This window comes from Enoplosus armatus, chromosome 8 (genome assembly GCF_043641665.1).
Source record: "Enoplosus armatus isolate fEnoArm2 chromosome 8, fEnoArm2.hap1, whole genome shotgun sequence".
NCBI lineage: Eukaryota > Metazoa > Chordata > Actinopteri > Centrarchiformes > Enoplosidae > Enoplosus > Enoplosus armatus.
The window spans coordinates 9698913-9712077 of NC_092187.1; the positions used below are offsets into that span (position 1 = coordinate 9698913).

A 13165-nucleotide genomic window follows, 5' to 3' on the forward strand; every position below is an offset into this window, starting at 1 on the left:
TGCTGTGAAACCAGACCTGATACTCAACAGAGAAGCATGATAACATCTGTCTTAAACAGAAGACTCTAAAAACAAACAAATTTGGTAAAGTTCATAGACTGCTGTAGAAACATGCGCTGCAGGCAAATACTCTCAATGTGGCCAGAGGTTTGTTCATTCGGTGGCATCCATATTAGATGGGAGCTTGGAAGTCGCGGAGAGGGAAAACTTGCAGTTCCTCAAAAACAAGAGCTAAAAGTTGGACATAGGGGTAAAATTAATTGACGAAACCAGCCATGAGTTTGTTGACCAGTTGTGCAGAGAAAGGTGGATTGTGATTGGTGAACAAGATGTTCAAGTATTTGGTGAAGTTGGACTGGCCTAAAGCTGGTCTCATACCCGTCATTGGACTTTGATTTGCTGTACACCTCCACCATTACTTTTTTCTTCCCTCCTCTGTGATCAGGATTATAAAATTGAAGTTACCCCCCCCGCCCCCCACCCCCTTTACTTGCCTACTTCAGTATTATCTTCCAAATATAGACAGAGAAGACTGATCCTGCATCTCTATCTCTCACAGACACAGTCAGGTGTACAGACAGCTCTTTGCTTGTGCAGGCAAAAAAAAAAATAGCACATTTGCGAATCCCTCTCAAAGCAAAACACGGATTGTGAACAGAAAACTCAACCGCAGACACGAAAATCAGTTTCAAACTAAAGGGGGCCAGTGGATCATTAAAAATGGATCCACATCCTTTATTAATGTCCTCATTACCATGTCTGTTCTGCTCCCGCATGAACAGCATGCAGAGAGGGAAGAGGAGACTTGTACAAAAGTACTTTATCCCAGCATCCTGTTTGTATTATTGCTTCCACACAGCGCTGCTTGGAGGGGATCGGTTACCTTCATAATGCCAGAGACGGGTTCATCTTACCTTTTAACTCAGTCTTACGTAAGGTATCGTAGGCAGAAAATCAGCTGTATTAAGAGATCTGCAAGCCTACAACGTTCAAATATTTGAATTTGTCTTAGTTAAGTAACGAGTTTATTCAACATAGTGACATCCAGACAATTTTGCCTTAAAAGATATCACTGTCACGTCAGCCAGAACAAGCAGTGCCAGAGGTGGTGTGACTCAGCTCTCTCATATGTCTTCACCCTGAAACACTGTGATCCTGGCAGGTCATCATCGCCCCGACTTGTCGTCATTTCACGCACCGTTCATCTGTACATGCAAACTTAACCTCCAGATAACACACCAAATCCTTCAAACTCTACTTGTCTTTTCGCCTTTCCACAAACCAGGCACAGGACAGACCTCCAACAATTAGTCTCACACTATGTTACTGGTTTCAGTTCAGTATTAATGTTGTTTATCAAACTTTCAAATGATGAAATGAATGAGAAGGAGATCAAAGTTTCCCCCTCAGACTTCAGGGATGGATGTTTTTTGTTTTCGATCATCTCTGATCATGAGTCCTCACTTCTCATCATAACTTCCTGTGAGAATCCAACTCGGCGCCCTGGGCGAAGATCCGACCAGCTGTGTTGAGCATACAAATGCAGCATCGCAGTTTGAAGTTATTGCTGAGCTTGTGAGCTCTGGGAGATCCTGTACCTCAGGGCTGTGGTTTGTCACTATAGGTAGACTGGCACAGCTCCTGACTGAAAAACATCTGCCTAGCACTGCTGCTCAAAGCACCTTAAGGCCGGTCCCTTATTCCCTGGACTTTTTTGAATTCTTAATTACTGAAAGGACATCGCCCTTTTTATAAACATCTGAAAAGAATCCTAAGAGACACAGACGACAGCTTCAGGTTTTTTCTCAATTCAATTACAAAGTCACAACATGTGCTCTTAAATTTTATGTGTTCAATTTATTAAAAACATTTGCTGGAGATTTGAACTTGTCTGAGAGGCGAAAAAAATATCCAAACCACTTGTGTTGACTTGTCACAAAAGCACTAAAAGCTTCTGAAGAGTGAAAATATAAACTTCAGCAGGGGGAGAACAAACCCACAAGCCTTTACGTAAGAACACACGGCAGACTGAACCAGCTCGCTTCACCTGCTGCTGCTGAGTCGTTTTGCATCTGCGTTTTTATTACAGCGTTAGCTACAGCCGTGACACAAGGGGACGGGGGAATTACAGTCATATGTCAATGTCACAGACAGATGTACGGCACCGCTACTGTTTCCAATGCATTCTCATAACTGGAGAATCATAAAAAAAAGATCTTTCCCCTGGACCTTATATTATTCGCCTGTAGCAAATAAAAGATTTTGCATAACTGCCAAATTTCCAATTAAATTCATGCCCACTGCGCTGCATGTTGATGATGAACAATTAAATTCAGGCAGGGAGATTACTTTTCATCTGCTAATGTTTGATTGAGAGAGCACGCTGACACAGGCCAGCACTTGGACCTGGTCTTTACATATAATTTTTTAGTATGCACACGAGAACGCGGGCAACGCTGTACACATTCCTTTCACACTGTTCTCTACAGGTGGGGGGAAACACAGCAAGGCTCCAACAAAGGCAGGGAAGAAGAAGATTGCTAGCAAGTAAACATGGATCTAAACAATGCAGGTTTCAATATGTTCCAATAAATTGGTTGTTGCTTGTTTTAGAATGTTTTTTATAATGTTTTATGAGGAGGAAAATGCATTATACACACACAATATGCCTTGGTGAGTAACACTGAATGTAAACCTGATTTTGTTCACAAGAAACCACCACATGGCCCCTTTAAGTACGACAGTTTATCCCTCCGCCCAGTACTTAAGTGCATCATCTCCAGCTACTGCATGTGTTGCCAAATAATGTAAATGAGCCCAGGTATCGGTTATGGTCTCTATGGAGGCTTGATGGTGTCAAACCTGGCAAACACACTGCCGTGACAAGACTTTTGGAAGCTGCCCAAAGTGACTGTGCCCAATTATTGTTCACTATGAAATAGTTCCAGTACGTAACTCCTCGTCAAACCACAAATTGAGATACATTGTGTAATGTGTAGTCAGATTTAGCAGTGTTAGCAGACATGTTTTTTCACTTTATGCTAAGCTAGGCTAACAGCTCTGTACATAACACACAAACATGAAACTGATAACAATCCTCTCATCTCGCTCTTGGAAAAAAAGTGAATGGACGTATTTCCCAAAATATAGGACTATCTATTTAATACACATATAGACTTAAAATACATTTTCAGATACCAGAGTGGTAGTGTGCATATTTTGCACATGTCAGCTAACCATTTTAATAGGCTATTTGGTCTGTGTTAACTTTACACAACAGAATTTATTATTATCAGTATACATTATTTGTAAAAATCATCATCATCATTATTATGATTATGTAACAGCTGCGCAGCCCACCTCTGTGGAAGCCCATTTCTGACAATTCAGAAAATAAATAAAAATAAAAAACATACATGAACATAAGTGCTGCTTATTTGTTTTTGTTTTTTTTGTTGTTGTTTTCTAAATGGGAGAAATGGGCTTTCACATACTCCAGCCAATCCATGAGCCAAACTGGATTTGATGGTGGCCATGCTCTGTTATGAATACTCTTTGTAAAGGTTAAAAGTGTATCATGATTAAAAATATTGAGAGAACTGAATGATGACGTGCATCAGCACCTGCTTTAAAAAGTAAAGTGATAATAAAAATGTTATTTCTGACCGTTTTTTGGTGAAACTGGGACAAACATCTTCAACTGTCGCCTCAATAAACGCCTTACGTTTGCGTACCAATACTTCTGGACTTAAATTTCTGTGTCAGTATCAGAGCAGTCTACTTTACAGACTCTACTCCGTATCTATGTTTAGCATTAAATACAAAATAACTGTGGGTGCACAAGTTAAACTTCACTTTTTATACACATCTACAATGAACAGCTTCTGGTTTTCCCTCAATTCAATTACAAAGTCTCAACACGTGCTCTTAAATCTTATGTGTTCAATTTTGTAAAACACTTTTGCTGGAGCTTTGAACTTGCCTGAGAGGGAAAAAATATCAGAAGAATCTAAACCACTTGAGTTGATTTGTCACAAAAGCACTAAAAGCTTCTGAAGAGTGAAAATATAAGCTTCACCAGTGGGAGAACAAACCCACAAGCCTTTACGTAACACACAGAGGACTGAACCAGCTCGCTGTAGAGGCCCATTACTGACACTTCAGAAAATAAACAGAAATAAAAAACTTTTTTAAATAGGTAAGTGTTGCCTGATTGTTTTTTGGGCTTTCACATATTTTATATGTTGGTGGCCATGCTCTGCCCAAGTAAGCTCGCTTGTAAGTTAGCTAGGAACTTCAAAAACTCCAGTCATTGGTTTTAGCTACACTTTTTTTTATTTTCAACCTGAGTTTGTGCTTCATCATGTATTATCATTACACTACAGAGCATCTGTTTTACTAAGATATATTGATAAAACCCAGAGGGTAATTAAACAACACTTACCCCTGTTTAGAAAGTATTTCCAGGAGTTTATTATTAGTAGTAGTAGTTTTGCAGCTCTGACTCTCAGCTAATGATTGCCAACATCATGGTCACTCTTTTTTTTGTTGCATTGTCCCAAATGTAAACATTTTGCACACATATTTTATATCAAAGTTTTCAGCCACTCACTGATGCAACTAACAGATCAAAGTGTTTTAGTTTTTGAATGATGATTGGTTGAATTGGGGGCGTGATTAGTCCTTTTACAACCAAACTGGTTCTATAGGAGATCACAGCCAGTGAGCAGGTGTTTGGCTGATCTGAACTTTTCTCACAACTTGGTCTTGTACGGAGTCGCTACGGGCATCACAGCAGCTCAGTGGTTAGTACTTTTCCTCTACTGATCCCTTTTCATTTACAGCTTCTCGAGCACACTTGGTGCCTCTTTATTTTTACCAACAAACCCTACTTTCACTGTTTACTCAGTTATTTGCCACTCTTTCTCAGCTACTCTTCCACCCACAGCTGACTTTGCTAATTAGACTTTTCCCCACAAAATTGTGCTTGTGCATACTGTTTTTCTTGAGAGGCTTGATGGCTCAGTATTGCCTCAAAGTGAGCGGCCTCTTGATTTAATCTCCAATATGGTAGAGCTGTTGCGAGGGCACATGCATTTTGTTGCATATATTTTATATTTCTAGTATTGCCATATATTTTCGTCCCTCACACTCATCACTCAACTTCATTTCTTCTCAATCTTAATTTAGCCCCAGAGTACAATTACAAAATAACGATTAATGTTACATGAGAGGCACAAACTGGATCTAGATTCATGTTAACTTACAGTTGAGGTTTCCTTGTTGCAAAGGTCAGGGAACAGACAGTTACATTTTTTTTTATAAAAAGCAATGAAACATCACATTTGAACACAGTTGCACAACTATCTATGACTTGAAGCTTGAGTAAGAAACTGTGTTTATTATTATTACTATTAGTAATAGTATTCTGATGCTGCAATTATGATATGTTTGATGTCACCGCTCAACCAACCTACTACTTTAATTGTCTTGTTTGTTTGTTGTAACCTTATAACCTTATATATCCCTTATTATACAGAGAGTACAATAAAACATAATTGATGCAGCTTCTGACTTTTGGATTGTCTGTTTATTCCTGTTTTTTTGCAATATCCTTTTACCCTTTGTCATAGGATAAACAAATGTTAACAGTTTTTAGCTACTCCACATACACAACATGATTCACTGCTTCCCCACAAAACAGGTCACAGGCTGGTGGCTCTGGATATCTTTGCATGAAGACTTTTTGGCATCCAGATTCCAACTGTAGAAAACTGGCAGTGGAGAGAATGCTTTAAAAATAGCATAAAAACATTTGTCAGTGTAAAAGGAGTTTTCAAACAGAATGTGGGAGTGCAGAAGCGATGCAGTGGTTTTACAAGACTCCCTCTCTATTGAGTGCACTCCTCCAGAGGTTATTGTAAGGAAAGTGTGCCACCACCTGGACATTTTATTACTTTCACATAATGTAGGAGGCAACATGCAAATCAAATTCTGTTATGACTGAGATTATAGTATAATTTCCCAACATGAAATCCACTGACTTCTACAGAAAGAATTTTATTTGATTGGTTTATTAAAGAAAGCTTCACACAAACATCACATATAACTTTAACATTCTCCATTTATTTTGAACACTCGCTTGAAAAACCTTTAGTGCAAATCATACAGAGGAACTGTTCAGAGATTGATAACATGATTTTAAATTATTAATAAATATACATGACTCAATTTACACTTTGAAATGCTACAAGCACGTTTCACAGTTAAATAACAGTCTCCCAAAACGGTCCTGTACATCCAACACATCGCAGTCTGTCTGAACAAAGCATATAAAACCAGCGAGGTTTGAAAAGGCAAAAAAAAAAGTAAAATAAAAGTACCATAACTCTCGCTATTTCTCAGATACAGGCCACTGTCAAGTTTTAGTTTGCCTAAATTAATATAACAATTCAGTCATAATGAAATAACTACCCTGTATAGCACTGGATCTTCAAACTAGTAGCTTTTAACAATTTAAATCAAACAGATACAATTCATTACACTCACTCTTTGAGATTAGTGACAACTTGCCACAAACATTTTCATGTGTCACTACGGGGTTCCACCAAAAATTACCCCATAACTGATCTTACATTTCCATTTTGTGATTTATACATGTTGGAATTCATTATACATACACACTTCACACAATAAACTGGCCACAACTGTTACACAGATTTTAAGCAATGATGAAATGCTTGTATGACACACCTGATGACAAACCTAATATTAAGAATTCTAGTTGCTGAATGAGGGGAAGAAACACACACAAAATTACATTTGGTTAAACAGGTGCAAAATAAAGCCTATGAACAAACAGGATTACTGTAAATATTTCAGGACTGACAGAGCCAACTCCAGTGCTTGGAGTTGGCTCTGTCAATGCGGTTTAGAATTTAACTCTTATTACTGTAAAAGTGGCAACGGTGCTTCCAAGCTGTACAGAATAGTACAGAATATTACATAGTACTTCTGTTTGGGATTGCAATACCAATACATCAAACTGCAGTGTTTCCCCAAAAGTTAAGAATGTATTTGTGGTGGCCTATAAACTCCAGAATCCAACATGAGACTAACCCTAACCCAGGGAAGCCCTCCTTCAAAATGTGACAGCACATCATTACATTCTTTTTAAGTAATGTGCACTTTCACCTGCTGACTTTTGAAGAGACAAACAAAGTCATCTATTTGGGAGGGCCACCAAAATAAATCCCACGGGGGGAAACACCAAACTATGTTTATTCTTCATCACCTTTATACCACATTTAGTCATATTATATACATTTGATGGCACATAAAGAGCATTATTCTCAAAACTGTCATAGACATAAAAACATAGCAACTGGGCCAACCAGTCTACACAATTTTGATTTGCAAAGGCTGTAGCATTAAATCTACCAATGTTACATTCACACCAACAATGAAAACACTGACATCCCTAATAGTAATCAACAGTGCCGATATCCATAGAAAGAATTTTGATAGGTAGCTTGTGGCCAGTGTCGCACTGTACAACACAGTGTGTTACTTTTGTATGAATCTGTAGACTTACGTTTAGAAGCAATCGTGACGTGTCTTCCATGTAATTACACTAGTTATCGTTATCAAAGCAACAGCATATTCAGTGTTTAAGGCCTAATTGCATCAACATAATCCATCCTAAATTAATGTAGCTGTCATACGAGCTCACAGCATGCAGTAAGAGTTTAAAGCAAAAAGGCCACAGACAACAGATAAGTAAAAGTGCAAATGCATGCTGAAAATGATTGCCACCTGCCATCCCCCCTATATAACCCACCAAGTACGAATGAGAGTAGCCTTCCAGCTCAATTCCTCCCACTTCCTTTCCAATTTGTGACATGTAGCGGTCAGATTAACTTCAAAGTGCAAATCCAAGCCGCTGACAGAAAGTTTTCCGAACTGAAGGAGAAATTTACAAAACTCCAAGCTACTACAAAAGCATTCAAATACTTGAGCACATCCACTCTCTGCAGTATCCTCAGTCGTCTGTTTTATAAGTCCTCAGTTCAGTCATTTATTGTACAGTACGATGCAGTCTATGAGTCCATGACATTTACAGTGTGATTAGCAGTTATCTCCCTTTAGTATCACTGTGACACAAGTATGTATGAGGAGTTCCACACAGCAGGGTCCTGAAAACAACAAAACAAATATTGAGAAAAAAACAGACATGAGGCTGCTTACGATCATCTTACAGGAATCACTGTGTATGTCTTTTGTTTGCAATTACGTCACTTGATCATCATCATTTTGCAAATAAATTTAAATGTGCTTTAACTACCTGACAATCCCCGGTGGGCTGCTGAGTAGTCCTCAAGCTGTAGGGCTCTGTTCAGAGCTGTTAGTAACGGCTATGGTTGCTTCATCTCGGCTCTGGGTGGGCAGCAGCTCATCCTTCTGTGGTGCAGTCTGTTGTGGTTTCACTATGGTGATTTTAATGGGGATTCCTTTGGCGCTGTGCTGCACTCTGCTATACTGACGCATTGAGGGGTTGAAGGTGCGAACAATGGGAAGTTCACTCAGAGTGGGTGCCTCTTGTTTTGGCTGCATGCTCTCTTTTATAATTATTTTGCTTCTTTTGCTTGAAAAGACGGTTTGCACTGGTAGGATGGCGGGCCTCTTGGCAGGGCCGGATGTTTGGAGTCTCGTTTTATGCTGAGGTGAGGCTTGTTGTTTCTCTTCAACCCCTCTATGTAGGTGCCCATCGTTTTCCTTTGTCACAGAGATCCCTCCTTCTTTCCTTTTCTTCACCTCTTTAGGTTTCTTGGGGCAGACTGCCATGTGTTTGGTTCTGCTGCGGCGCATTGTGAACTCCCTGCTACAGTGTGGGCAGACAAAAATCTCCTGCTGCTCATCCGCCTGTGCAGGTGACATTTTATTTGATGAAGACACTGACTTGTTCCTCTGTGGCATGACCCTTTGGACCAACTTTTTCTTCTTTTTGTTCAGCACCTTGAACTTCACCTTCACTGGTGATTCTTGGTTAGGTTTGGACCTGTTTGACTGGCTGGGTCTGTTCGAGGCATTTAGTCCATTCGTAGAATTAGTGGTAGATAGAACTCCATTTTGAGTTTTTGCAAAGTGGCGTAGTGGGATGGGATTCTTTTTGGGTGTGTAACGCCTTTTATCACTGGCATTTGCACAAGCCAGGATATGCTTGTGTAGCTCTGGCATGTTATCAAAGCTTTTTCCACACTTGGTGCACCGAATAGCCGTACTAAAGGTCTGTGGGATGTTGTGGGTGGTGAAGTTTGTGGCTGAAGCCACTGAGCCAGCGGGTGATCTGTTATGGTAAGGAAATGGAGGGGGCTTAAAGCTGGGATAATGTTGGTTAATGCCAAGACGAACATCAGGCCCTTTGATTTTGCCTCCATCTGAGGCCATGATTTTTATTGTTGTAAACAGTTCCTCAGCAGCCACATCGACTTCACCTTCTTCCGTCTTCACCAGTTTCTTGGGTTCCTCTGCAGCATCAGGCACCGAAGGCTCCATCTTGACTTTTGTTGAGTTGTTGTAGTTCTGACGTCTTAGTTTTCCCTTTTCTTCTTCTGTGTATGTACACTGCTGGCCGGGATGTAATTCTTCCTGATGCTGTTTCAGATTGCAAAGGTAGACAAATTCTTTTGTGCACGAACTGCAAACATAAGTCTTGCCGACGCCGTGGAGGCTTGATCGATGGTCCAGCAAAGTGGAGGGTTTGCCGAAGAGCAGCACGCAGAACTCACATTTGTAGGGCCATTCATCGGCGTGGTCACCTACATGATGGCCCAGTTCTTTCATTGAATGGAAAAGCTTATCGCACACATTGCAGATGAAATTCTTGGTGAAAGTCTGCTCTTGTGCATCACTTGGTGTGCTGTTTGAGGATCCGTCCTCTTCAGCTTTCTCAGAAGAAGGTGAGGTTTTAGATGGGATTTCAGGTATGGAAACAGCACTGTCAGCAGCATCCTCCTCTTTTGTGGTTGGTGGCTCTGTATTAACAACAGGCTCTGGGTCAGGACTTGGTTGACCCACAGTTGGATGATCAGATATCACTGATGTGGTGGTGGTGGTGGTGGTGGATAGGGTTACTGATTCTGCAATGGAGGACACAAGAATAGCGGGGTCCACAGTTTGAGGGTTGGGCACGGATACAATCTGTTGCTGTTCTATGTGATTAACAACCATCTGTGAAGGTGCTGGAGGCTCAGCAGTGTTTTCTTGTAAGGGAATTGCAGCAGGGACTACACTCCCCGGGGCTTCAAGAGCTATTGTGCACTCTATCAACACTGTGTTGCTGGTAATGTTGTAAGACTTGATGAGGGAATCATTTAAAGTTACAGCGGGTGTGAATGGCACTTCTGACACAGGAGTGGACTCAACTATAGGTGGATTAAGAGCTATTTGATCAGTGAGAAACACGTGGCCAGGTAGATTGAGAGTCGGGTCAAGGGGTTGGGAGAGAGTGACAAGGTTTGCAGAATTTGTAGTGGCAAATGCAGCAGTTAAATCACACTCCGAAGAATTTAATGCATTTTCTGTGCAGATTACCAAGGGCTCAGGAGATATATTTGGGGCCAATACCTGGATTGGTTGGCTTGAAGGGTTAGAAATAGGTGGTGGTGGTGCCAAAACTGTGATTAATGAAGGAGCGGTAGGGAGCATGGTGTGTGAGGCTGGGGAAGCAAACGCTATAGTGCACGGTGAAGCTGGCTGCAGGGCAATGGGGGTAAGGGAGGCAGGTGATGGAGTCAGAGAATTGGGGGGTAGGGCAAGTCCATAAACGAGTCCTTCTGCAACAGGATCCACTGGGGTCATCATATCTGGACCTGTAACTATGGTGAAGTCTGTGACTAAAGGAGTCTCAAGATTTCCGAGGCTTACATGTTGCTCTCCAATATTCATTAAGGCTTTCTCCATCATGCACGTATTTAATTTTCCTTCTTTCAAAACTGCCTGTGAAATTAATTTCAATGTCAGTTCAGATTCACCTGCGTTCTTCTTTTGCAAACTCAAATCAAGCACGGCATCAGCTGAAGCTACATCTTCATTTCTTTTGACCGTACTGGAGAGATCCAGTGGTTGCTGGTTGCAGGAATTACCGCCAGTCAAGGGGGGCCAGCTCTCTGTCAAGACAGGCTTCACTGCTGGATCCTCTACAGATTTAGTTGTGTCATCCTTTTCACTGGCTGTTTGGTGCACAGGTGACAAGCTATACTGAGTCTCCATCTGTCCCGTACTTACAGCATCACAGTCTGCTATATCTAGCGTTGGCGTTTCCTCGTTAGATGTTGGGTTTTGCTGTGGGGAGTTTGGTGGAGATCCAGTCCTCCTTTTAAACCTCCCTGTTCCAGCAGGCAGGACAGAGAGTGACACAGGTGAACAAGGCTTCTGGCCATCTGTGATGAGAGCAAGTGTAGGTTTGAGGCCATCCTGCTTCTCCAGGAGCTGCTTAAGCTTAGGTGACAGAAACACTGTTCTTTCCTTCTGCACAATGGTAGATTCCATATTCTGAGGGAGTAGATTCTCTATTAAAGAAGATACAAGTGATGATGAGGATGAAGACACTACCACCTCAGACTCAAGTTCAGTTTTAATTTGTGGTAAAAGAGGTGGTGTTGCAGTTCTTCTCTTGGCCAATGGTTGACCAGGTATCTCTTTGCCTGTAACTGACTCTGTATTTAAAACCTGGCTGATTTGGGCAGGGTCTAGAATTAGGGTATCCAGTCTAACTAAAGTCGAAGACCCAGAATGAACCTCAGCTGCTTCACAGCTACTGACTGTACTTGTTGAAACTATCTTTCCATCGATGTAAAAACTGAGATTCTCAGAAATATTGCTCGAGACATCTAGCATGTATTGCTCTGTGTGTTCCCCTTCATTCTCCAGAACACCTGCAGGTGCTGTACTTTCACCAAGCTCCGTTTTGAGTTGAGATGTTCCACTGAATATCCTCTGAAGATTTTCCTCCAGGGGCAGCTGGGTTTTTTCTACACGTGCGAGCTGCATGTGCTGCTCGTGGATCCTGCGCTCATGCCGTCGCTTGTTGGTATGCGTAGTGAATATCTTTTCACAGTACTTGCAAGCATGATGGCCGTCTAATACTCCCTGCTTGTCTGGCTGAGCAGTGTGGTCTCCAGCCGACAAAACGGAAGTATTAGAGCTAGTGGGGGATGAAGTATGAAGCTGTATGACTGAGCCCTCTGAATCCAGAGGCTTCATCTTCTCATGCTGCAACTGACCCAGATTTGAACCAAAAGACATGCTGCTCTTATTGCTTTTGTATGTGTGTGCCTCATTGTTTGCCAAAGCGTGGATGTGCATGTGTCGTTCTAAGCCTTGTTTGCTGGTAAAATGTCTCTCACAGTGCTGGCAGGGAAAAGAGTTCCAGTCTCTCTCAGTATCCTGACCGGGATGCTTATGAAGCTCTGGGTGCAGTGACTTATTCATGTCTGGTTCCATGTTAGTTTCCTCTTGATAAACGTCCTCATCCTCCCCCTCCTCCATAGGCTCATTGTCTCCAAATTCAGAGACGTACAAGTGAGGAGAGTCCTCCATCTTCTGAGGAGGCTTTCTCCAGTTCTCTGAAGGAAGTCTGTCACACAGGACTTTTGACAGTTGTCACACCTAATGAATAGATAAAGAAGATATATTATATAGCAAACAAACACATAATATAGCTGAAGTGCTATTTAAGGGCTGCATCAAATTAACTTAAACATCCAAAGAGTCAACATTTAATTAAAACAATTTGTAGAACTGTTATCACACCATCTTACCATTTTAATGGTCAAGTGCAGAGTAGAAGGCATGTTTTGTTGGACAGATGAACACACAGGTTTTTGTTTATGCTGGACGAAAAAAGAAAACAGCGAAACACACATTAAAAAAAACAACTATGAAATCTGTTCTATAATATAACATGACACTTGCGCTCAAACTACTGAATGATAAGAAGCTCAAACTGATCAGGGTGAACAGCTGTGGTGTGGGAGTAGCTGAGCACAGGGCACTTTATCTCTTCGGCCATTTGGCAGCTGAATAAGCCTTGGGTCCTTTCTTGTTAACTTATGCTCATGTCCCTCAAGCGCATCAAGGTTACATTATGAGCCAACAAACACAG

General features: G+C 41.3%; 1 protein-coding gene across 1 annotated transcript; it reads right to left on the reverse strand.

The window, feature by feature from the left end:
• Window positions 1-8111: 8111 nt before the first annotated feature.
• On the reverse strand, window positions 8112-12600 carry prdm2a (PR domain containing 2, with ZNF domain a). Its single transcript, XM_070910747.1, has 2 exons — window positions 8345-12600; window positions 8112-8195 (listed from the first exon to the last, which is right to left on the reverse strand). Exon 1 carries the CDS (start codon window positions 12598-12600, stop codon window positions 8377-8379), a length of 4224 nt encoding a protein of 1407 aa, XP_070766848.1. The 3' UTR covers window positions 8112-8195; window positions 8345-8376.
• Window positions 12601-13165: the final 565 nt, after the last annotated feature.